The sequence below is a fragment of the Cupressus sempervirens genome, chromosome 1 (assembly GCF_028749045.1).
Source record: "Cupressus sempervirens isolate cs-2001-9-10 chromosome 1, ASM2874904v1, whole genome shotgun sequence".
NCBI lineage: Eukaryota > Viridiplantae > Streptophyta > Pinopsida > Cupressales > Cupressaceae > Cupressus > Cupressus sempervirens.
The window spans coordinates 451,446,831-451,474,479 of NC_143118.1; the positions used below are offsets into that span (position 1 = coordinate 451,446,831).

At 36.6% G+C, this 27,649-nt stretch overlaps 1 protein-coding gene across 3 annotated transcripts in view; it reads left to right on the plus strand.

The window, feature by feature from the left end:
• Positions 1-27,406, plus strand: part of LOC149578254 (uncharacterized) — a 42,161-nt gene extending 14,755 nt beyond the window's left edge. The window contains exons 2-3 of one of the 3 annotated variants that reach the window (XM_089827949.1): positions 26,757-26,864; positions 26,976-27,406. In XM_089827949.1, the coding sequence (XP_089684075.1) occupies positions 26,782-26,864; positions 26,976-27,096 (204 nt within the window). In that variant the 5' untranslated portion in view covers positions 26,757-26,781 and the 3' untranslated portion in view covers positions 27,097-27,406. Of the gene's footprint in view, positions 1-26,161; positions 26,865-26,975 lie in introns of all 3 variants that reach the window. The other 2 variants (XM_089827956.1, XM_089827952.1) reach the window with 2 other exon arrangements.
• Positions 27,407-27,649: the final 243 nt, after the last annotated feature.

A 27,649-nucleotide genomic window follows, 5' to 3' on the forward strand; every position in this document is an offset into this window, starting at 1 on the left:
AGAGAAGTGGAGCTGCGAAGCTCAAGCCAAGGTTTTACGAGCCCTACTAAGTGGTTAGGCGGATTGGAGTAGTAGCTTATGAGCTGGAATTACCTTCGAACAACAAGGTACGCAATGTCTTTCACGTATCCAGACTCAAAAAGGCATTGGGGCATAATGTGGCACCATTAGCCATATTGCCATGACTAGATGATGAGGGAAGGTTGATCTTAGTATTTGAAGCAATTATTGAGACAAGTCAAAGGACACGATAAAAAAGGTGATCAAGGAGTATTTGGTTAAATAGAGAGACTTACCAGTGAAAGATGCAACTTGGGAGAATGAACAAATCTTGGCATGTTCAAAACTGAAATTGCTAGGGGACAAGCAATTTGGGGAAGGGAGGACTGTAATGTCCATCCCTTGAGTTCCACCATTTATTCTAAAAATATTGGTTAACTAAATGTTTCCCTTTGGCATTTAGTTAGTTTGTAATTCATGCATTTATAAATAAACACACTTAATGTATTGGCACCAACCAATAGAGTTGTATATGCATATATTATATCAGTTTGCAAAAAATGGGGGAAATAAAGATAGATTTACACTATTTGGAATGTGGGTAGTCAAGAAGTCAGAGAGGTTACAATCTAGGTGAATATAGTCACAAAATGGGTTATTTTTCAGGGGAGGGAAGGAAGAGTGGGAAATTTGACTAGGAATTTTGTATGTCAATTCATTGGCTCAGTGACTGGTGTAGATAGAGCCCAACCGTGGTGTTTGCTTTCAACATTGGAATGATATGCTTAGGGGGGAGAAAAATTTGGAGATTGGAATATCAAATCAGTTAAAGTGAATGCATTGGCTCGACTTCTATGGTGATAGGGTCTCACTTAGAAAGACTTGCTATCTTCAATATCGTGATACGTACCCTTGATAGTCTTGGTAGTGTATAGGAAGGAAGTAGTCGTTTAGTCTTGGTAGAGTGCAGAGAATAATAGGGATTCACCAGTGTTATCTTGAAGCACATACAGACAAGGAATCAATCGCGTCTGAGTAGAATTAACACTTGTCAGGTTTGGGGAAGAAGCAACTCAAGTGTTGCAGCTGAGAAGGGATTGTTAGGGAACTGTAAATTTCACACATCGAGAAGCTTGACCATAGGAATGAAGAAGGAGCTATCAAGTGGGTTAACAATTAAAGGAATTAAGCTATGAGTGTTGTTGGGATATGTAGAGAGCAAGAACGGAAGTGGAAACCTAGATGCTATTTTGTTAAAGGGAAAGCAAGTGGAGTGTGTAATTGCAGACAAGGCATGAACAACATTGATGGATAACGCAAGACGAATTCCAGTTTTAATGCACCAAAGGGCTCAACAGTGACTCATGAAAGGCTTTCTTGATGGGGTAGGTGTTGTATAACAACAAAGGTCAACATTTGGGAGCCGACAATCGGGTCAAAGCAAAAAGGAATCGTGAGTAGTCTCTCGCGAGTTTGGGAAATTGCTCCAGTCGAGAGTGAAGAATTCAAAGAGGCTTCAGGAAACCAACATGGCTGGGTCACACTGTGGGAGATATTGTCATGTTTGGCAATTCTTGGAAGAGCACTAAACGAAGGGAAAGTGTCAAATACCGCCTATCATTGCTGTTTAAGTAGCGGAAACCTATGTCTGGCTCCTGGGTTGAGCTTAGCATATGAAAGGAATTGGCAGTTTGAGCTTTCGAATTAATACCTAAATTGGAGTTAATCAAAAATTGTTTTTTCGTTAGAGGACAAATACCAAGTTGTAGGAATTAGTTACTGGTAACTATATTGTTTCGTTGACTCTTAAACTGTGGTTTTTTCTAAAGTAGCATAGTCATCTTGAATAAATAACAAATTGAGTTGTGTTACGAATTGTATTTTGGAACTATGGTAGTGAACACATTCTGGTAACATTAAGCTAGTTAACTGACAGGTGTTGGTTTCTTATAAGGCCAATGTAAAAATTTGTCAAGCAAATATTAAATTGGGTTTGGAGAAGGAGAAAAGAATAGAAGCAGAGGAAAATGAATTTCCATTTAAATGTTTTTGCTAAAGGATTATGTAAAAAATTTGTCAAGGATCATATTGAGGATAATAATCAATGGGTTGAGATCTTAAAGGAAACAAATGACAGTTTTTGAAATGGGTGACTCACTATTGTTAGGCCATGAGTATTATCTACATATAGTAAAGGCATACATGAGGTTTAATGCCGTAAAGGGTGTAACTCCCCCTTCATTCATTAAGGACATTGGTCAAGATAACACAAAGGATAAATGAAAGATGAAGCTTTCAAGGTGTATTTTATTCCCTTCAATTGACAAGGCAACTAATGTCATGGAAAAATTGGTAAAGCATTTACATATCAAGTTAAACAGACTGTATGGGATGGACTTGTTGTGAGGCATCTCAACAAGCTGTGCAGCTGTGGCCAGCCCAAACTATGATGAACACATCAAAAGGTGCAACAGGTTTAATGAAATATGACAAATGGCAGACTTCCAGCTTCCATTTCAACAATTTGTTGTCTTTAGCTTCCAATGAATATGAGCACCAGAATCATGTACTATACAATGATAACTAATTTGATTCTGTTTTTTTCTCCTTATTTGATCTCATGTGAACAGTTCAAATGATGCTTTTAGGCGTATTCTTTTGTATCTAATCAACTTTTGCCACCTGCTATATATAAAGGGAAATCAGGGTTGATTGACAAAAGGTTTTGAATTTCTGAAACATTTTGGTTATGTGCTTGTACTGGGTAGATTAAGATTTTGAACATGATTATGCAATGTTTCTAACAAGTCATGTTTCAAATGGACTGTAATGTGCATATGGAATAGAATTAATGAAAATCTCACCTTGTTTCAACGCTCAATTTTTTTTCATCTAGTATGATATGATCTATTAATACTGGGTTAATATTGTCATTGTGAATTTATCACAACCGTGTGATGCATGAATTTGGTTCTTTTCCAGTAAGAGATCAAATTCAAATTGTGTGTTGCTACAATATGGGGAGAATAGTAGTGATTTCATATGTATGAGTCATTACTTGATGTGTAATTTGTGTTATGCAATGCATTGGCATCTAGAAAAAATGTGCACAGTTTTTGTTTCGTTCATTTGTAGGTGACTGTTGCTATTGGAGTTAGGCACTGCTCAATATAATTCAGATGTTCAGTAACCTTCAAAGTTCAAACAATCTTAAATCAATCTTTTGTTTCATGTTTTGTAGTAGGTTTTGTATTAATCTTTTCTCTCAGTAAGATTTAAAGTGCAAATAGATTAGAATAGAGTCAATTCTAGAGTGGATAAGAGAAAGATTGAATTTTTCTAGAGTGAACAATTGAAAGAACTAATTTGCATACTGAGAGATATCTGCTATCGAGCAATATTTGTTGCTGCTTGTGTGAATTATATGAAAATTGCAAAGGGTTCCCCAATCGGGTCTTGCAGAGCCCAAAGTGAAGGAGCAATTACTTGATTTAAAGGAATTTTCAAAATTGTTGGTTATTTGATTCAGATATCTGTTGATAGACAAAGGCAACCTCTTTGGAAAATCTGAAAATACAAATGGAGTAAGAAGTGAACTGGCAACTCTGCTACGGAGTCCAGTGAATTATTCATTGCAAAGAGTCTATGATATGTTCAAGATTGCACATTATGTGTTGTGTTTTTGTTCCATGTTATCTTGCCATGAAATTGCGAAGGTATTTTGTTATTGTGGTCATATTTGTGTTAAAATTGCCTGCCCTGCATATTCCTGCCATTATTTGTGTCTGGGTTTTGTGTAATTGTTAAAGTGCAAGTCTTCATTTTGTGAAATATCATTTGTTCTCTTGAGAAGAAGGTGACTCTGAGATATTGCATCCATTTGTTGGTTTGAATGCAAGAGAGGAAACAAATATACACTGGTTGGTGCCAGAAGTGGTAGATGTCAGTATTTCCTTGAAGGATTAGAAGATACCATGGTTGGCAGGAGATTTTCGGAGAAGGGGCATCCCAATCATCCAATAAATGATGGAGGACAATGTTGGCATCAACAGAATCAAAGATATAGGTCTTAATGTCCTGTTGTTGATCCTACTTCTTCATTCGGTGAAAATATACATATGTTGAGCTCTTTGCTAGCACTCTTTTAATATCTAGGTATTGAAAATCATCTTCCTCAAGTGAGCCTTCCCCTAGATCTCGTAAATATTATTCTGAGATCCCTAGGAAGCCTGCCTATTACTATTATGATGAAGAAAAAGGTGTCAAGGTTTTATCACACTCTGAATCCCCCAAAGGATCAAACACAACTCAAAACAGTCCTTAAGATAAGGTTAGACAATCTGATTTAGACTAGAACTAATGGTCAGATTGAAATTAGAACAAAAAACTTGTTCAGTGGCCTGCACATAAACACCTCTATAGGAGGTTCAAAATCTGAAATCCCTAAAACAAATGAATATCATATCATTAGACGATGGAAAGGCAATTACTACTGATGCAAATATTACTTCAACTTCCAAAGGGGAACAAGAGAATTAATTGACCAAGAGTTGACAGAGGAAATAGATGAATTGGAGTATGAGTATACAAGATAAGAAATGTTGCTGAGAAAGGCTGAATTACTTAGAAGAATGCATGTTTTAGATGCTCTGGCAAAGAAAGAGTCTAAAGCTCCCAAATCCGAGAATAATCTCCAGATCGATCAGGGGATTCAAGTAGGCTGGTAGTGATTGATCTGTTCACTGGTCCTGAGGTTAGACACCATGTGACATCCTCAAATGCTGATACTCAAGTGTCCGTCCCTACTTTGGCTTTACTCACATGTCATTTCTATCACTACCTCAAATCACAATGCCAATGATATCAACAATTGTTATTGTTACAACAGTTTATGAACTTAAAAACTAAGCAACAAAATGCTCAGCTAAATCCTCAAGCCCAAGTTGCTGCAGTCCCTCAGCCACAAGTTTCACAACCAATAGTTCCACCACCTGATGCTCCTCCTCAAGTTCCCAGCGTCCCACCGAATCAGAGGGACAATCCTTTTTCTAGACCCCAAATCCATTAGGATAGATAGAGAGAGCTAAACCTTATTGGTATGCTAGGGCATCCTAATCCAGTTGACAACAATATTGAATCAAAACTGCCTAAATTCTTTGGAAGTAGTGGGTTGTCGGGTGAGGAACACATTAGATCATTCCTCACTGTCATGGATAATTTTGAAGTGGAAGATGAGGATGCCATTATGAAGCTTTTCATGCAGTCACTTGTGGATGATGCAAGAGCTTGGTATAAGAGTCTCCCTGATGCACACATTAGTCATTGACACGATTTCAAATGGTTTTTGAAGAGCAATATAGTTCCACCACCTGATCCTCCTCCTCAAGTTCCTAGCGTCCCACCAAATCAGAGTGAGAATCCTTTTTCTAGGCCCCAAATCCATTAGGATAGATAGAGACAGCTAAACTTTATTGGTACTCTGGGGTATCCTAATCCGGTTGACAATAATATTGAGTCAAAACTACCTAAATTCTTTGAAAGGAGTGGGTTGTCGGGTGAAGAACACATTGGATCATTCCTCTGTCATGGATAATTTTGAATTGGAAGATGAGGATGCCATTATGAAGCTTTTCATGCAGTCACTTGTGGATGATGCAAGAGCTTGGTATAATAGTCTCCCTAATGCACACATTAGTCATTGACATGATTTCAAAGGGCTTTTAAAGAGCAATATAGTGATCATACTGATCCAAGATTCATACTGGGGGAATAACTACTATAGAGAAGGATTACAATGAAATGGTCACAGATATAATGCAAGATTTGTGAAGGTCCTGGACAAGATTCCTCACCATTTAAGGCCGAGTGATTCTGTGTCGTTGACCTTTTATATGAAATCTTTTAACCTCAAATTTGGATACAAATTAAGGCAGCGTTGAATATAAAAAAAAATCAGAAGGCTGCTGGTAAAGTGGGGAAAAGGGACGATTTTAAAATTTTGCAAAATCCAAAGGGTCATCAAAATAAGCAGCCTCAGGAGGAAGACAAGCTTGATAAGCTTATGAGTGCAGTAAAAGACCCTAGCTATAAAGTTGCTAAGAGTGAAAGGGGCATGTCACATCAAAGACAAGGTTATCAGAAACGTGATAAACCCATGAGATTATATGATATGCCATACTATAAAAAGTGGAATATGCCTTGTAATATGCCTCATTCCAATGTCTAGTAGCACAATCATTGCAAGAATCCGAAGAAACTTCTGAAGAATAAGAACATCACGAAGATCAGGATTAGACTGTGAAATTGTGAATATGTTTTCAGTAAGGACATTAGGACTTAAAGACTATGACTCCTCTGAAGATGAAGGGGATGAATACGATGTTGATGAAAAGAGACAAGTGAATCAGACACATCAACAAATTTTTTCAGACTCAAATGATGAAAGTGCTCCTAGAGTTCACATTGTAATCCTGCAAGTAAGGATGATGTTAAACTAAGGAGACCCGGTGAAGAGGTACTCAAGCCATTGACAGTTGCAGCAGTAGCTCAGGCTAGAAGTAATTATAACCTGAGGAATAGGACTATTAGTTCAGAGTCTTAAGACCAAGGTAAGTCAGCAGCTTGGTTTGTGAAAGAAGGAATTGCTAAAAAAAGCTTCTGAGTATGCATAAAGAAATGAAGTAAAGGGTAAGGTACTAAAGGCACAAAAAGTGCAATTTGATATACCTTTAAAGGATTCAAAAACAGATAAATATGGGATGGATAGATGTGTTGTTTGTACAACCAAAGTTTCTTCAAGGCAAAAGGAAAACTAAATGAAGTCTGATTCAAACAAAGCCAGTACTCAAAATGTAATGAATATTCCAGTTTTTGATATGGCCCAGACTTTATCACAAATGAACATCTTTGTGCCATTGATGGAGATGATGAAGATTAAAGAACATAGAGATGCATCAATTGCTCAATTCTAACATATTGCAAACCCCCATAAATATTCACAAGAGCTCTAAAAGTGGAATCAAAATTGAAGAGGTTAAAATATTGAAGTCTATGCGGCAAACATTATTACCAAAGAACCATCCCAGGTGGACCCTTTATTTGTTACATCGTTTGTGAATAATAGACTGATCAGAAACTGCTTGATTGATTTAGGGGCTGTAGCCAATGTAATGCCATATGGTTCACTGAAAGAGTTGGGCATGTGGATATATACATCCTATGGGAAATGTTATGCAATGGACAATAGGAAGTCCCAGTAGTAGGAAGAATGAGATGTTGAAGTAAAAATTGCTTCCTTCTTTGAAGTTGTTATAAGATAAATATTATTATGGTAGACACTCAGCCACATTATGGAATGCTGCTATCAAGACAATGTGCAGTTGCAGTGGGAGGTAATGTGCAGTTGGACCTTTCTTATGCTACCATTCTTGTCAATGGTAACGAGTTGAAGTTATACCAAGAACCGTGAGCTCTTGTGGCAGTAGAAAGGGTTGATCCAGGCCAGATGACATGCTTCCTTGATGCGGACATATGAAGTTTCACAGTAGAGCAGGCTGAGCCTCTGAAGTTGTTATAGGAAGAATGAAAGATGTTGAAGTAAAAATTGCTTCCTTCTCGGAAGTTGTTATAAGATGGATATTATTATGATAGACACTAAGCCACATTATGGAATCCTGCTATCAAGACAGTGTGCATTTGCAGTGGGAGGTAATGTGCAGTTGGATCTTTCTTATGCTACCATTCTTGTCAATGGTAACGAGTTGAACCGTGAGCTCCTGTGGCAGTAGAAAGGGTTGATCTAGGTCAGATGACATGCCTCCTTGATGTGGACATAGGAAGTTTCACAGTAGAGCAGGCTGAGCCTCTCGTGATAAGCACAAATCCAATTGTCAAGGAGATTCAAAAGGAACAAGGTTTGTGGTAGATGTTTTTTGATGGTGCCTGTTCTAAGGAGGGTTCTGAAGCTAGAGTTTTGTTTGTATTACCTTCAGGTACAACTTCTAAATGTTTCTTTTTGTGACATTTTAATGCACCAATAACTCCTAAGTATGAAGCATTACTTCTGGGATTAGAGATTGCTATGAAGCATCGAATTAATATATTGAAGGTTTCTGGCATCTCTGAATTAGTTGTTTCACAGGCTAGGTCTAAGTATGCTTCAGAAAACAGAAGGTTGAAACAATATAAGCATGCAGTGTGGGATAGAATTGAATTGCTTTTATGCATTCTCAATTGAGTGGTTAAATAGATCCCAGAATATAATGACAAACTTCTTAGTAAATGTTGTTTTGAAGAATGATGACACAACCTTAGTTGGAATCTCACAAGTAGAGTTGAAATCTAGGCTGTCTATACGCAATAATATCTACAATTAGCAGGTGTTTGTGGACGACGATGACATCCTGAGATTCATTCAGTGTATAGACTGGTATGAAACTCAGGAGATTGTTTCTAATGCATTTGTAGAAGTGGTAGATGGAAAGGAAACTGTGTTTGGGAATGAATTAGTGCAATTAAAAACAAATAAAATTCCCAAGGGATTGGTTGCATGAGAAAATGGCTAATTAAGTGGGACATTAACAAAGTGGAATGCCCTAACACCAATGAAGAGATAAAAAGGTTCGTGTTGGAAAAATTTAAAGCGGTCATGTGGACAAAACAAATAGGGAAGAAAAAGGCCCACTATGTGAAATAGTTCAATCCCACGTGGTGTGATGAGATTAAAGATTACCTTCGTGTAGATATGAAAGGTAAATATAGGTTGTTAGTGGTGCAGTTACAAACGGGATCCCATCATTTACAGTGTGAGACGGGGAGGTGGATGGTGCTCAAGGAGGATTGGGAAGAAAGAAAATGCATCTACTGCAGTAAAGGATGTGTTGAAACAAAATGACACTTTAACTTCGAGTGTGCGGCATACCAAGATATCTGGAAGCAGTTCGAGGACAATTTGAAGGGGGAACAATTACACCAGAGTTTTGAGGAAACAAGACTACATAAAACAGCGAGCTTCTTAAAGCAGGTTCATAACAGGCGGGCTGACATTGAAAAGAACACGAAAAGGGTCCCATAGTCTGGCTGGTCTCGTGGACATCATTAAAATACCTTCATTCATTCATTCAATGACAATCATTTGCATAAAGCTATGTTAGTGCAAAAGGAAGACTTTGAATAGATAAATCTGGAAATAGAGACATCTCCCTAGATGGTATACATTGGGAAGAAATTGATACACCATGTTAGAAAGGTCCTGATTAATTTTCTTAGAAAGTATTAACATGTTTATGAAGATTTAAAAAGCTTATTGAGCATGATCTTATGAAGATTTAAAAGCATATTGAGCAGATATACTCCTGCGTGAAATACCTTTGAAACTAGAATGCCAAGCCATTTATACAAAACAAAGGCCTATAAATCCAACATTGGCCCCAAATTTGTAACAAGAGTTGATAAAACTTGAAGATGGAGAAATTATCAAACCAATCAGGCATTCATCTTGGGTTTCCAACCTATTGCCAATCACAAAGAAAAATGGAGATATCATATTGTGTGGATTTTAGAGACTTGAATGTTTCTTTCTTAAAGGATAAATACCTACTCTCCAACATGGATGAGCCATGCCACAAAAGATGACTTCTTGTGAGCTTCTATTGATAATCGATGGATTCTCTGGATACAATCAGGTGGAGGTAAAGGAATCAAAGCAATATAACACAATATTTAGTACTCCATGGGGAACTTATGTATATGTGAGGATGCCATTTGGTCTTACAAATGTAGGAACAACTTTTTAGAGAGCAATAGATGTGGCATATAAGGATTTCATAGGCATTATCATGGTGCTATACCAAGATGATTTGACAACATATTCCAAGAAGGCAAAAGACTATTGTAAGCATTTGGAGAAGATTTTCAACAAATCTTTGGAGTATAGTATTTTACTCAACCCAAAGAAGTGCCATCTTGTTGTAAGTGAGGGTAAACTATTGGGTCGTATTGTATCCAAAGAAGGGGATAAAACTGACTTAGATTGAGTGTTAACTATTGACAAAATACTAGTGAAACACCGATGTGGGGTGCACCGGGATGGGGGGACGTCGAGATGAGTTTCGGGAAAAAAGGGCTTCAATTTTAGGACGACAAGGGTATGAAGGAGGGCAGTTTTGGGTGTAGGAAAAAAAGGGCCTCAATTTCAGGATGATGGGGGGGATAGTGGCAGGAGTACGGGCTGCATACTATACATTTATAATTTAAATTGCTTTAATGTAAAGTTGTTTTAGTATAACACACCAAATACAATATATTTGAAGTTTGTACATATCAAAATTGCAAAACGAATAAGAACCATTCAACATAGTAACATATTGATATGATTGATGATTCATATAAATGATTAAATCATTGTTCAAATATGAACTAATATTTATCATAATGAGGATTATGATTACAATGAGGAGAGTAGCATGATATAATGAATCATGATCAATATCAAAGTGAGTTCAAAGTTCTATAAATGTCAAAATCTAAAATCACGTCAAAATGGCAAAGTGTAACAATGGGAGGCCTCTAATGACCAATCATCACCCAAGCCAAAGTCCTCATCTCTAGAACTATTGGACTCAATATCCTTGTCATCAAGGTCTGTCAAAGGAATGCCAACTAGCCTTGCATCAACTTATGCTGCAACCTCATCCTCATCAATCTGAGTTGGATCCTCTGGCTCTCCATCTCATCCTATTGCTTAGCTCTCTTCGTACCCACATGTCTTACGATCTATGATATGTGAAACACTGTGTACAACAACTAGCTTCTTTGCCCTTTTAGAGATAAGTCTGTGCCTCTTAAGAGAGTGGATGAAGCTATATGTAGACTAGTTCTTCTTTGTAGCTGAGGAACTTCAAACCTGGGATAGCAAACAAATGGTCATTGTGAGAAAATTAGAAATCTAAAACTCTAAAATTCAAAATTAAAAAACTTGAATAGGTTCTAACTTGTAAAGATGAACTACAAACCTGAGAAAGGAAATGGGTTGCTAGTGTGGTAATGACTATGATTCATGACATTTCCACCATGATATGGGATGCTTCTATGCTATATTTCCAAGGTCCATTTATACCGAATTTGAGTATCCTGGAACATAAGTTGTAACATAATGTCACATGTCATAAACATACCCAACAGTAAAATGATTTTTTAAAGTTACTAATCTTTAGATAATAATGAATATTGAATTAACAATTACTTGTAAGAGTGTAAAATTTTGTCCACTCTGAGCAAATCTGCATTGCAATCTCATCATCAAACATCTTACCAATACATTAGAAGAACTCGACCTTCACCTCATCATCATGAAGTTGTGTAACTCTACTAGGCCTAGGCAAGTACCAGTTAGGATTCAATGCATAGGCAGCCATGTGCAAAGGAGTGTTCAACTTCTCCAACCTATGGTGTGTTGGTTTCGAAAACCGCAGATTGGAAATCCAAGAGCCTGCCACTTCTCTGATAGGATTCCGCAATCAGTTCTGGCTAATGAGCAAGAATCACCTTGATTTCCTACACTTTAGGCTCCACTACACCTAGGCGGGTAGACATTCTCTTGGAACCTGATCACTTGGTTTAGAGCTTTTCTAGAGCGAATTTAAGCTTGGGAGTACTTAGTTGGCAAAGTCCTTGAACTCAATTAAAATAAAACTGAATGCTGAGTGTTTGAATTGAATGTTTTGGTATAATGCTTGTCAATAATGAATTTGATGCCAGTAGGAAGGGTGTTATAGATTTTCTGACTTCAATAATAAAAAGACTAGTGCCTCTGCTCATTCGGGCAATAGAATCAACTTCAGTGAAGATTTTCACGTACAAGTTTATAATGTTCTATGCACTTATACTGCCAACAATTAAATAATCAGGATGCGGCATATCAAATAAATATGCAATCTTAAATTAGTCCAGATTGAACTTTAACTCCTCTGGTAGGGAGACAAACTAGACATAGAGACGAATTTTTTTTTCATATTTCACAATATCTGTGATGATCGAGTTTGAGATGCTAAATGACTGTGTCCACTTATCCAACATTTAAATTGTACACAATTCAAAAAATAATTACAAAGGATGAATCATCTTCAATTTAAATCTCCATGCCATTTAGAAATAAACAAAGGACATTTTATTTTATTATTAAAATAAAATAATTGAATTGATATTACAATGTCATATTGTTGCTTCTTACTCCTCCTTACAAGTATATATAAAATACTTATATGGATGTTCGAATCTATCTTTTGTTTCAATATTTCTTCTCTTATATATATATCCTATTTCTCTAAAATTGTGACCTTTCAAAAAGTAGTATTACACTTGTTACTAATTAATCTCACCTCTTCATAACATAAACTAATGTCTTTTGTGTTAAAACACATAATCTATATGTTTGGTTGATAATTGGTTATATTGTTTATAAATAATTTAGAGCCCGATAATTATATAGCGGCCGCAAAAGACGAGCCCATACTTCAGTGTTGCTATATTGCCTTTGTTACTTCCTTCCAATCACCTCTGAAGATTTTATACATTCACAAATGTTTGAGTTGCAATGTTCCCGCACTATATGCACAGTTGCATATTTGAATCTTGGAGAAGATGCTTTTGGTAGCCTTCCGGTGCTGTAAACATCCAAACCTTTCTGCGGCCGGTCATAGTTCACGTGTGATGTCTTCACAATGATAATACTGGATACATCAAACCTCTTTATCACTGATTACATCTATGTTATACTTCTTGACTCCTGTGATATAAGCTCTCGTCACATCTAAGGGCATGGATACCATGAATTCCTATTGCCGCTTTTGAATGATTGCAAACTCCACAACTTATCTCTTCTACTAACTGATAGGGACGTCTTCCTATGTAAGTTTATTATGAAGCACAAATCATGTGATAGTGATTGAACCATGTATGTGGTCGATTGGATAGGATTCAGATTATAAGTTTTGTTCCATATCTTCCAAAGTCTTTGATGGATCCTTTTGTGTAGAGTCTACGGTGGCTTCTCTTCATGACTTTGGTATATCGTCGTTTCCGGTTATCTTCAAACATTTTCCTTCTTTTGAAACTTCATCTCTTTTTATGTTTGTGGCAGTAACAAATTAAACTTATTTCATTGTTTCCTTCTAACATCACTGAAGAAAATTGGCCTTCAATCTATGACGACCGTAAGGTATCCTCGTGCTTATATGCTTCTGTTCTGGCAACATAGCATCCTCATCTACAAGGAGTGAGATCCTAGTCATCTTGCTGTGTATGTCTATTAAAACTACATTCCATTGAAAAAGGCATTTGTCTCTGTGTATATTGTCCAGATGATGGGCAATGTAAATGAAGTTCTAACTTTGATTTAATTACTCCTGATCCATTCTCTATCCAATGATTTCTTATACTGCTCTCCGTGCTTACGTTGTTTTCTGTATATGACCCAAAATATCATTGAAAACATTACTTCAGCTGAGATTATTACTAATCCTATGTAAACCCACTTAGGATGCTTTTGATAACCATGGTACTGTTTTCTGAATATGAGATCGAATGTATCCCTCACAAAAATACAGTCCTCCAGGTTCACAAGAAGCAGATTATAGTAATATAAGCCATAGCTGATATCCACTGTTATTACCAGCTGACCGTATATACTTGGTGTTATCCTTCTAGTAACTTCATGAGAAGAAGAAGGTATAGTTTCTAATTAAATCCTTACATGTTATCAATCTTGATGGGACTGTTATAGAGTGATCTGTGTTTATATTCTTATTTTCATGTAGTTCATTGCCATGTATGCATGTAATCTTTTTATATTTTCTTCTCCAACCAGCTGTTATTTTGACTATAATTTACACCAATTACAATATCTTCAATCTCACAATCTTTTGATTCTCTAGCAAGAATATATTATATCCACTCATTGTGAGAATGCAGGGGCATACAGAAACATCTTCAAATGCTTGGCATTGATTTGTCACAAATTTTGCCCAAATGGAGACTAGAATACTAAGCTCCATCACGGTGAATGATAGGCTGAATGTGCTAGGTATAGAATGCTAGAGTGGGTTCCCTCTTACACACAACAATCCTCAGTTGGCCAAGCATGGAATCGATGCACTCATAAACCTCTCAAAGGGTAGGTGAATCCCCATTATAACTGATTACCTCAAAAACTGGAGCAATAAGACTATATTTTTTGCTATCATGCCCAAAATTATAGGACAAAAACACAACTACAAACTTTTTTTTTGAAAGGTAATCCTAGGTGGTCGACACCTTGACAATTAGAGTGTTTGGTATTTGATACACTCAGTGACAATTTTCCAAATCACAATAATTTTTAGGCGATTTTGTTACTACAAGGCTAATCGTATCTTGGCCATGGTCAAGGTCATAGCTATCAAGGGCACATGTTGCCTAGGCTTGCATCTATTAACATCCAAATTTATGACAAGATAATTCATTTATGAGTTATGAAATACTTTAGTTATGAAATACTATTTGGGTTCTAAATCTATATATATGAGGAGGATCTTTATATACATATATAAAAGTGCATAGTTGATATGCATCCACGTAGTGGGTAGCAACGGGATTTAATAAATCTTATGTCAAGATTTTGATCACAAGTAGTTACGAAATAATTTGATTTAATAACTAACTATCCATTCTATCAACATATAATTATGTTCATATATCTAGAGGACAACATCCTAACCTTAATCATGTATTGAATCCACAACTCAACAAATTATTAAATTATTATGGTTATTGACCCTCATATACATGCTACCTAATCAACACTATACTTTCGCATTGTATTCAACTCTAACAATTTATAATAACCTACTATCTACTTACTACTAGTTCGTAAATTGGACACTAACTAAGTTTAACACCTTAACTACTATCTAGATTGTTATATTCTCTACTAACTTGTTTCATGTATTCAATTTTAATTAATTGATCTATAAGAAGTCTTAATTTGGTACGTTATCTTCATATCCAATACTACAACCACGACCAATCGAGATGATACAATATTCTTATCATGTGCGTTCTACGATCTACTTGCCTATGTCAATAGTCCATAGTGAACCACTACATGTACTGGGTCATTTATCTATTACAAACTAATAACTATAAATATAAATATTTATACATATTCTCTTCCATATTGTGACTATACGTAATCATCCAATATTCATTAGGTATATATATATACACACACACACACACACACACACATATTGAAGGATACATATACCTTAACTCGTATACAATTTTAGACTAAATTAAAATTATGCTAACTAATCTACTCACTTAAAATCTACCAACCACTACTATCTCCTAACCATGCTACTACAATTTCTAAATAAAATATTGCCATTGTCTACAAATTTTAATATTGACTCAGTTATTAACTAGCTATAACCATTAATTAATGTCTAATACTAATTCCACCCATGACAATCCCCTTAACAAATATTACTAACACTAACCACTTAATAATATACTTACTATTTAATATGGATACTAACACTTTTTAATATACCCGAACCAACCTATATTGCATTTCCTTTTTCAGAACTACCTAAAAAAACAAAAACTTTGTATCTCTCTTTTCTTTTGTTTATCTAATTTATTCCTAATTCTAAACCCCCATGCTCACACATATCACTTTATTATTTATGTAACACTAACTGAGAAAGCTTTATGTTCAACTCAAAACAACCACCCACTTCCCTTAAACCTATCTAATCTCTTCCCCCTACCCTCCACGTGCCCCTAAGGTCTAGCTAATTCCAATGTGGGGTTGGGCGACATGCAGGCTGTATGTCCTTTGGATAGGCACTTGAGTGTGAAATGACGCTTGGTTTGAAGTGCGCTTGGTTTGGTGAGGGTGGGGTCCACTCCCCTCTTTCCAAGCACTTTTTCTGACAAGGTGCCCATTTTTATTTGTCAAGTCAGAATATAATATATTGCATTCCCCCTTTTAACATACCATGCTTGGGCTGGTCAAATACCACATGGGGTTATGGGATAAAAACAGCTAGTTTATTTGATTAATTTCTTTGACATTTTTCTTATTGAAAGCGACCTCCTAAGCCCTAGTTACTGGATTTCTTTTAAAATTTAGTCTTATCCCTTGCTTGTTCATTTAAGTATGGTAATGTTAATCTTCATGGCTTTTTAAATTTACTATTTGGAAGAATCTTAAGAATATTCTGTTGATTATTTTAATTGTCTGTATTGGACAGTGGGGTATTTTCCCACTCCCCATACAAATTCCAGAGTAGAATAGGCATGTACAGGCTTACAATCTAATGCTAGTTTATGCTAAGTAATTTTTTTTTTTTCTCTTCTCTACTCAGCTATGGTGATATGCATATTGGTTTGGTAATGATTTGGTGCTACTTCCATAACGTAATTATCCAGTCTAATGGATCTATTTAGAAAACACTTTGAGCAATTTCAAAACACATTAAATGAATTGAAAACATGATCAAACATGAAACTAACAGGTGACTCTTTTCAAAACTAATAGATTACTCTTTTCATCAATAATGGACATTCTTACTGGACTAATACGACAAGGAAAATGACATTTATTTTTATGACCAAACTCCTTGAAATGTATTAATTCATATTTCAATTAAGCATGATACAACAATGCATATCATTACATGAGTATAAAAACAATGAGATATCTTTTGAAATGAGTTTCTTTTACATTCCATCTAAGACTATTATGATACATCATTCCTTTCATTGCAATACATTTAAATGCAAGTTAATGAAACTACAATACAAATATATAGGAGCATCTCCCAAGTTCATCTATTTCATAAAATCACACTTCACAATAATGCACATAAGGATGAGATTTCATCTTTACAAAGGTAATACACAACAACATAGATGGAGACTTCAACTTTGCAATGCAATACACAAGGTATTCCTTCCTTACTACCAAGCAATCATTCATTGCAACAATGTGAGTATGATGGAGAGAGATTCTCCAATACAGGTACAATGCACAATGACAAGTTTTCTCCTTCAAACAACATCTACAAGATGATCTTTCCAAGCTTTTTCCTTTGCTCCCTTGGTACAAAATCTGCAAATACATCACAATAAAACAACAAAGACCATGGGTACTTTCCTCCCAACCATAGGCCTCCAAAGAGATCACCCCCGAGCTTGGGGAACAAGGCTCAAACCGGGTTTCCTTCCAATTTCACAATGCATATACATCACATTACAACACTTGAACAATTCCATCCCAAGGATACTTCACAATGGTTCACCAATGGAACCATGAACATAGGGTGAAGGTGTGCTTTTCAAATGGAGACTTGCCATATCAAACAATACCTGCAATAAACAAATTTCATGCCCTTTTGGGGCTTTCACCAAACAAAAGTTTTATGCCCTTTCGGGGCTTTCACAATCATCCTCCAAACACACTACCATCAGTTGTAGAGTTCTTGGAGCCCATACTCCATAAACTTCCTTTATACATCATACTTCCCTTATCACCCCAAGCAAGATATGAATGATTATGGCATACAATGGAGCCCATACTCCAAGGTTCTCAATACATTTTCAAGCCCAACTAACCCCTTCACCCTAAAGTGAAGCCCTCACATCCATAAAAACACTCATGCACAAAATCATGGAAAATCAAAAGTAGAAAACAATGGAAATCCAAACTTCACGCTCTTCACAACTCAACATAACATGCTACAAGATGATACCACACATTTTGCTTACAATGACATTCTCACTACCTACATTCTCATGAATGCAATACCAAGATTCAACTTCAAAATGGAAGGAATAAATTGCATGGCAAGAAAAACCAGCCTTGAATTCCTTTGCAAAATGGAAATGACAGGTTGTAGAAGAGCTCCCTAAGAGTTTGCAAACCTTAAGAGTCTCTAAAGATAGAGAGTGGGTAGATACCCACTAAATTGAACACAAGTCCTCCAAAAGTAATCTCCAGAACCCTCACTATCTAAAAATAGTCATAACATAAGCTTCCTTTACTTACACCATTGTCTCTTTCTAAAAATGTAGCCTTGAACAACTAAAAAGGTTGTGGACGGAGTCATGTGACACTCCTAATTTCGAATTACTTTGAAAGTGACTTGTTTAGAGGGTTCCCAAAGTCATCTAGGCCTACTAAATGTTAAATTTAGACCCCCAACCCATACTACTATCATGTGGGCACTTATTTTCTATGTTCCCCGGGGACGCGTCCCCCCCAAAAAAACCAGCGTTTCGGGGATGGGGACGCCCCCATCTCGGAAACTTCATTGGGGATTTGCATCCGTCCCAATTTTTTAACACACAAAAAATTAAAAAAACTAAAAAAAATGTCACTTTTGCCGTCCCCATTTGCCGTCCCCTGCCGTCCCCAAAATTGGCAAAAAAAAATGCCGTCCCGGAAACCTGTCCCGCTGTCCCCTGCCATCCCCGTCCCGGAAACTCGGGGGAACATAGCTTATTTTTCACCATGGTGACCCCCTAGGACCGCTTTTTGATCCCCAAAAGTTAATAGAAAGTTGGAATTCGAACTTCAAATGGATAGGGACTTATCCTAACATCTCCCAATGTGAGATCAGCTTGGGTACTATGTTGGGGTTAGGTTTAGGATAGGTTACTCCACCCAAAACCCTAAATGCCAAGTCATCTCAATGTGGACAACACAAGTGTCAAGTGACACAAACACAACACATTACATTTAAAGTGACTTATATCCAATATTGCATGAATTCAACTATTCCAAACATGCCATTCACATTACGAAATAAAACACATTACAACAAGGTTTGAATCCTTTCTAGTGATTCAACTTTGGCTATGTCATGTTCATATGGGCTTGAGACTTAGTTCCCCGTTAGACCCCATGGTTAAGATCTTGCACACTACACTTGAGCATCAGTAGTCCAAGAAAATCATTTAAGCGATATATAAAAAAGTGCAATAAATCACTTTCACATTCAACATTATGCTTGCATATTTCATCATTTCCAATTAGCTTTCCCTTTTCTAATCATTTTCTTATACAATATTCAAAACATTAAAATATCAAATCTACATATCCACTTTCATTGACACACTTAAATCTACATTCCTAAACATAATAGACCATGATCATTCTTATCTACTCATGTAAAATCAACTTACATACACCAATGCAGGATTCAAATGAAAAATAGATAATTAAATTACTTCACATTAACAATAATGATATATGAATTATAACCCCAAATACACAAGTATGCTAAAACATAAGTAATTAACATCACTTGGAAACCATGTTTGATAACCAAAGTATCATAATTAATGTATCAAATTAGTATCATCATGGCCTATATAACCTAAGGTAGCTGGATAAGCATGTCTTAAATAACATCACATGGAATCATCACATAGTCTAGAGGATCCAAAATATCAATGTCTATAAAATTTTCCAAACAACCACATGAGATCATCACATTGTCCAAATGAGAAAAAATATCACTACCCTTCAATAAACGAATACAACATAAATAATTTATACTGGAATCTCAAATACTGTTGAGTTCCTTGCCATTTTATAATCCATCCATCTAGTGAACATTCTTCTTGTCATACTCCCTTTTCAAATTAATTATTTATGATAATATTACTAAATCATCTCATAATTATCCTGAGATGGGGCATAACCCTAAATTTACTTAAGTCAACTAATCAAAATTCATACTAGTCATGTCATCATTGATTCGGTAATTGTTCATAGGATCTGGGGTAGATGAGAACAACTTCAACCAACATATCTGGCTCGCCTATTTATATTAGTTAAACTCAAGTTCAATTTCTATCACAGTTAAATCATCTACTCTCTCAAGCATCTATGAAAGCAACCCAAACTTACATTTGCTTTTAGTTATCATTTCCATATAGATAATCCATACTCACTATAGTATATCACTATAACATTTTATTGCATGTAGCCTTACGAATTTTATGCACATTAATTTATCTTAACATCTAACATTATGTTATCGCATTATGGTGTTCTAATTCCTCAATGAAAATTCCCATGAAGGTATATGTAAGACCATTGTTACCAAAATTATCCTTTTGATTTGAACAACTGTGGTTTTATTTAATGCTTAAGAGGAGGGGTCTTACATTTGCATCAACCCAACTATCTCCTTCACCTTCTTGCTGTGCTCCGTTTTGGACTCAACCCACTGATTCAATTCTTGGGTCATAACCATGAGTTGCAATGGCTCTTGCAACTCGAGCATTTTGTCCAAGAGAATGTAATATGAAGCATATCTAGTCTCAACTAGTTTTAGGAACTCTTTTGCGAAGCCCCCGAAGAGTGCATGTGAAGTACAGTAATTACAGATAAACATCTACACCTCTCTACCATCATTAACCACTTTTTTAATCCAGTCGATTTTTCCCATGTCCTTGAGTGCATTGTTCATGGCATGCACACAACATGGAGTCCACCAAATATGTCTATAAGCTGCCCCAACAAGCCTCTCTGTAGCCTTGCACACATGTGCAACATTTGTCACTACTTGGACCACATTTTGTGGTCCAACCTCCTCAGTGGCCTTCCTAAGGTTGTGAAACTGAAAATTAACATCTTAATGATGCCCTGAACAATCAACTGCCTTCAAAAAGTTTAGGCTCTCAGCACATGTGACCATGATGTTGATAAGTGGATGATGTCTAATGTTTGTCCACCCATCCATAATAATGTTGCAACCTAACTCCATCTAACATGCCTTTATCGTCTCCATCAAAACCCAAACCCTCTTATACTACCTATCCAAGGTTGTGGTCCTCAATTTGTGCTCACCAAGTGGCACGAATGATGGTTCTCTGTCCTTTGCCACCATGGACATCATCTTCATGTAGTAAGGAGATCGAGTAACATGCAGTGAATGCCATTGGAAAATAAGAATTCACCAACGGTATCATCTAGCTGATCCTTTACGTGCACTTTAAATAAATCAGCAATGGGGTTATTAGTGCTAGAACTTCTTGCCTTCCTTTTCCCCTTGCTGCTTTCCCTTGCGGAACTATGAATGGATGAAGGAATTGAAGCCGATTCTGAATGTCCCTGCTTTGATGCAAGATACGTGTAGAAGTATCTCACTGCCCTTGTAACTGCTGAATAGCCTGAACTTTTTGCCTAACAGCCAAAGATTTAGGCACTGGAATCACACTATCATTTGGAATGCCCCACAATTTGTTTATTTCAATTCTATACTTCACATTTTCAACATTTCAAGGGATTTGCAAGAACTCCCACAATATCCAATCCAAAAGAGGTGTGAATTAACTCTAGCAATGCTGTCATGCCATTCTACACCAAAAAAAACACATTTCCATTTCCGTGTATCGCCACCTATAGATGTAGGGAGTGACACTCTGATATTAAATTGTTTTAGAGGGGATTTTGGATCTAAAGGACCCTTAGCAAATGGTGCCAAAGTCTTAGAGGAGCAACCAATAGAAGGTGCTCTTGGTGCAACATAAGGAGGTTCAGATTGTGCCTTTGGATCAACATCATGTTCAGGCTCATATTTAGATAAATTGACACTTTGACTTCCCTCATGCACTTCCTTGTCTTCTACACTTTGACTAGAGGCCATTTATACACAACATTTCACAAAATTGTAGATTTCAGCCTAATTAGTAAATTAAAAAAAAAACCTAAGTACTTTCAGCCTGGTTTAGAAATTGAAATAAGTTTCAGCAATAGTTAACAAAAAATTATTTTCAGCATAATGACTTAATGCATTCAAAATTAAAATTTTGACAAAAAAAAAACTACCAACACAAATCTTAAAGATTTAAAAATTTAATATAGTTGCATGGCCCTGGGGGACAGGGGGATGGTGGAACAGGGGGACAAGTTTTTGGGACGGGGGGATAGAGGGGCCTTAATTTGGGGACGGTGGGGGGATGATGACATGGGATAGGAGGGGTGTGTGTGTGTGTGTGTGTGTGTGTGTGTGTATGGTACTTAAAATGCTAGTTATGAAAATATGTATTGCAATATAAGATATAAAGATGTAAAAGAGTAAATACTTGAACATTGCATTGAATTGGAACATCAAACATTGAACGTAAATAGTCAAATCTGCAAATAGTCAACATCGGAATGTCCCCCATCCTTGGGGGAGGTGGCGGAATTTGGTGGTGGTGCTAGGGACAGGGGAACGGAGTCCCCAAGTCTCCGATGTGTTGAAGTCCCCTTGTTACCATGAATTTTAAAGGTAAACTCAAACAATACATTCTAATGACAAATTTGAACATGTAGTTTTTGAATATTTTTTTTGCAGTACACTAGAATGAAAATCTGAAAATAAATGTAAAACAAAGGAAATAGTAAAATAATTATCTTAAAAATCTACCTTGTGTTTGATGAATCACTTGCAAGATTGAATCTTCTTGTTTCTATGCTCCTCTATATCTTGCAATCACTTGCAAAATCACTCTCAAAGCTCTTCCAAATTCTTCTCACTTTGCTTTCAGTTGTAAAGAAGGAATGCCAATTATGAATGCCAAACAAATTATATGGGCCTTTTGAAGGCTTAGAGGGTCCTATATGGTACCCACATAGACTTAGGGTTCAATAGGGAAAATAAAATTAAAAAAAAAAACTTTTTGTTCACTTTTGGGCTGCAGTTGCTGACCACACCTCGCCCTGTCCCGGGTGCAGTTGAGGGAAGCCCGGGGAGTCCTCAGGTACCGTCCCCCTGCACACACATCTCAGACTTCCTAATACGGACAGGGATGGCAGTGGTGCAATGGCAAATAACCTTTGGTGTTGGTGCTCAGGTGCACGTTGTACCCATCTTGGATATGTCCCAGCACCTGGTTTGTTGGGGGGGGGTGGGGTGGGCGGGGGGTCTAGACTCGGGTGTGTGTCCCTGTGCAAAACTGCAAAATACCAAATTGTGATATTGCTATCAGGATTTAACTGTGTGATTTTGAGTCAAACTCATTGACCCATTGCAAAATACCAATCCCTAAACAGTTAAGGCAATCGGGTGATTCTCTGGTCAGATCAATTTCGTTAGAAGTTTTATTCCTAACTTTGCCGAAATTGTCAAGCCTATTGCCAGAATGGCACAGAAGTGAGCCAAGATTGATTAGACAAGTGAGGCTATTGAAGCTTTGGCAAACACTAAAATGGCCATCAAGCAGACACCTGTGCTGAAATCACCAGATTACAATAAACCTTCTAAGCTGTTTTCTTTTGCTTCATTCCATACAGTTGCAGCCGTCTTACTTTAAAAGAATGATGAGGGGTATGAACAATGAATGGTATTCTTTAGTGAATCTTTGCAAGCTGTAGAGCTTAAATATGATATCATGGAAAACAAGCGCATGCTTTAGCTAAAGCAGTGAAAACTTTCAGGCCATATCTGGTAGGTGCCAAAATTATTGTATATGTGCCCAATCAGTTGTGAAAGATATATTTTCTCAAATTGAGGTAACTGGACACAGATGCAGATGGATAAATAGAATCCAAGAGATTAACATTGAGGTACAAATCACTAAGTTGATCAGGGGCTTCAGATTGGATGCAGTCCAAGTAAACGTTGTTCAAGTTGATGACAAAACAATAACCAGTATCAAAAGACAGCCTTGGTACAATAACATTGTGTATAATGTGAAGCACATGAAGTCCCTAGAAAGCATGGAGGATAATCAAATGAGAACACTTTGAGCTCCAAGCACAAAGGTATGTTTTGTTTAAAGGAGATTTATTTTGGAAAAGTAGAGATGATACTCTATTATTTTGCTTGGATGAGTTGCATTCTAAGAATGTTTTGAGAGAAATGCATGAAGGGGTTTGTGGCGGGCATTTTACAGCTAAGACTACTGTTCATAAGATTATTAGTGCAGGATATTACTAGCCCACCTTGCTTGATGATGTCAACCAGTTTGTATTAAAATGTGAGTCATGCCAGAAGTTTTCTGGGAAACTGAAATATGCAGGGGCCCTTTCCCTTAGACCCATGCGGATTGAAGTCCCATTTTACCAACGGGGTACTGATTTGGTGGCATCACTGATAGCTCCAGTGGTGGCCACAGATGGATTGCTGTAGCAACAGACTATTTCACCAAGTGGATAGAGGCCATGCCTACTAAACAAGCAACAAGGTTGTGATCAATTTTTTGATGGACAATGTCTAAACCAGGTTTGGTGTTCCTATCAAGTGAATAATGGACAATGCATGTGTTTTAGGTCAGAAGATTTTTAAGGATTTTTGCAAAAGTTATGGGATCATAATGTCATATTCTCCCCATATCATCCTGAGGGAAATGGTCAGGCTGATTCTACCAACAAGAGTCGTACGAAGATTATAAAAATAATCTTGGAGAAAAACAAAAGAGCATAGGATTCCAAATAACTGGCATTGTGGGCTGACAAGGTAAATTTATAAAAGGCTACAAGTAAATCCCTTTTTGAGTTGGTCTATGGTTCACAGGCAAGATTGCCATTGAATAATTTTCTGCCTGTCTATAAGTTCATTCAAGAAGAGGCTGATGAGAGTTTGGAGCAAATAGAAGATAGAATTATGCAGCTGGTTGAATTGGATGAAATCAGATCTGAGACACAGAAGAGAAACATGGAAATGCAACAGCAAGCTAAATTTTTTTTTGACGAAAGAACTACTTAGAGAGATTTTCAAGAAGGGGACTTGGTACCAATGTGGAATGCAAGAAATCAGGAGAAAGAGAAGCATGCCAAGTTTGAATCACAATGGTTGGGTCCATTTGTAGTGATGGAGAAAAATGGTGCAGACTCATATTTTTTTTGTGGACAACTGATGAAGAGATCATGGAACTACCATGCATGGACAGTTCCTGAAGTTTTTCTTTGCCTAAAAACATGCACAATAGATTAGTGTATATAACCATTAATAGCCTTGTTTCTTGGTCTGCACACCAGAGATTTCTGAGCTTTCATGCTAATCTGCAGCTAGCTGTTCCCAACTAGAGCCACTGTTTGAGTTGTTTTCTTCAACCATATTAGGGTTAAGATTTTTAGGTTTGTATGCCCTTGGTTATTATTTTAAATCTTTTGGCGACATTTTCTTTTCTGTTGTCCTGCTGTCTCGGTTTAGCTTTTTAAAATGTTATTTGCTAGGATTTATGTATCATAGAATAGCCGAGCCCTTCCCTTTTCCATTATGTTTGAAAATGATTGCATTTATCCTAGGTTGCGATTATAAATTCTTTCCTTAGGTTTTGACCTAGTGGTTTCCTCTTGCACTATAACTTAACCCTGAAATGTAAGCATGTGCGTTAAATAATAATGTTGCATTGGGCCCTGCTTTTAACGCGTCATAGCCTTTTATGTGTCCTCAGCTCACGAGTAGTTTGTCTAAGCTTAGTTATCACTTGTGTCAGTCTCTAATACGTACTTGCTGATTTGTTGAAATCTGTGTTGTCACAGCAAGTTACTGAGTGGATTTTAGGAGGAAGTGTTTGTCGCTCACCAACCCTAACCCTTCTGCCAACATTTTTTTTATAAATGTTGGGAATGTTTTGTTAAGATTACATAGTTGTAGGACACATGTTCCCAACTTGTTTTTAGTCTTATTTCACATTCTACTTTACTATGTCTACTATCTGTTACATTTTGTCAGTTGTTTGTTTAGCATTGTTCTCCTAAGCTTTATTGCTTGTATTTTTAATTTTTTTTGATAAAATATCTATCGGTTGAAATGTGTTCTTGGATATGCATTCGATGCCTAGAGAAGAGTTGTTTCACATTGTTGCATGTCAAGCCAGGGATTTTTCTGATGAAAATGCTGTAAAACTAGGGTTTCGAACAAATAGCATTTCATGTAGCACATCTGATTACTCGGTAGCTATGTGCAGTCAGAGTTACCTAATTAGACTGAGTTTGATTCTTGATGTCCGCCCATTTATTACTGATTATGACATGATTCTTTATTTATAGATTTCAACCAAGAGTAACAGACAGCTAAATAGTTGCTTGATTCTAAAGTTTTGAACAGTTTCTTAAATTGGCAGTGATCTGGAGCTTTTCAATGTCTCAGATTTCACTTGACTTGTATGACAGGTTGAGCTACCTGACATCATCATTGCAACACTTCCATCATGGCTGCTACATCAAACTTGTCTTTTGAAAATTGCTTGACATTCCAGGCCTAGATATTAAATTTGTATAGTTCAATTGTTTGCTAAAAATCAATTTATGGAGTAGGATTTTATTTTGAAGATTTAAATCGCTTGGAATTATCGGCTACAAAATATTGTCTAATTGGTTGCAAATACTGTGGAATTTCTCTGAGTGTCAGTAATAAATATTCCTCTATGGTCAGTATAGTTTGTGTTTAATAGTTTCAAACTGTTTTCCCGAGTAACTCTCAAATTCTTTGATTCCAAACTTTGGCGAACCTTTTGCCACAATGAATCTGCTTTTATTTTTTCATATAGTATCTATATGCCTAAACCTTAAAAGAATATTGCCATCAATATTTCAAACTAGTGAATGGAAAGTTCTATATGCTGAGGTGGAAGTGACCGATTTTCCTCCCAATTGTTGAAAGTTATAAGTTAATTTCAACGTCAGATTCTCAATAGCATTAGGTTCCTAGTGTATTGTTTTGGGATTGCCCTTCAATCAGAGAAACTGATGAACTTCTGGAATTTAGTTTTGTGCCAGATAGTCAAGACCCAATGCCTCGACTTACCAACATAGTTCTGGCTACAGGATTGGCTGCCTTTGCTCTTGGTGGTTTGGCCTTTCCTTTCGTGTTGGTGTATGTATGACGCAAATCTCTTTGAAGTATTTGTTATTTTTGTTCTTTCAGCTGTTAGAGGATTTTCTTAATTCATATGTGCAGATGTACTTATGATATGAAATAATGCAGGTCATCTAGAAAGGATCCTGTTATTAATTCTGCGAAGCCCCTGCCACCACAAGCAACCTTTCGGGGGCCATACATTAACACGGGATCACGAGATATTGGTCCGGATGTTCCTAAATCATAGTTTCATTTCAAAATTATATGCCCTTTGCTACTGGGTTCCTGATAATATAGTGGAATCAACAAGTAGTTTGTCTCATGCATAATTCATGTCATACTGTAAACTCTAAATAATATTGTTGTGGTTGAATTTCCACATGATATTACTTATAACAGTATGTGTGCTTTGGTTACTCAATCAGAAAAGCTTTGATTGGTCCAGGTCATAAAACAGTTTGGTTTGTGGTAAGAATAATCAATTTGTTTAAATGCATGTAGTATATATCCTTCACAGTATCATTTGCTATACAAATTTATTGTTCTCTTCTCTTCAAGTTTGCTTTAAACCTATTAAGATTTTGTTCAACATCTCTCTGGTGTTCAGTAAACTTCCGAATTAAACTATGTGAGTTGTTTTGGCAGCAATGTTTTGGATCATACTCAATGAAAAGCTTAAAGCTAACACAGGTCGGGTCGGGTCAGGTCAGGTCAGGTCGGTCTTTGATTGCTTAAACTAGAGAATATATGGAGCATTCATAATATCGTTCAACCAGTTCAGGTTACATATCTTGTATTAG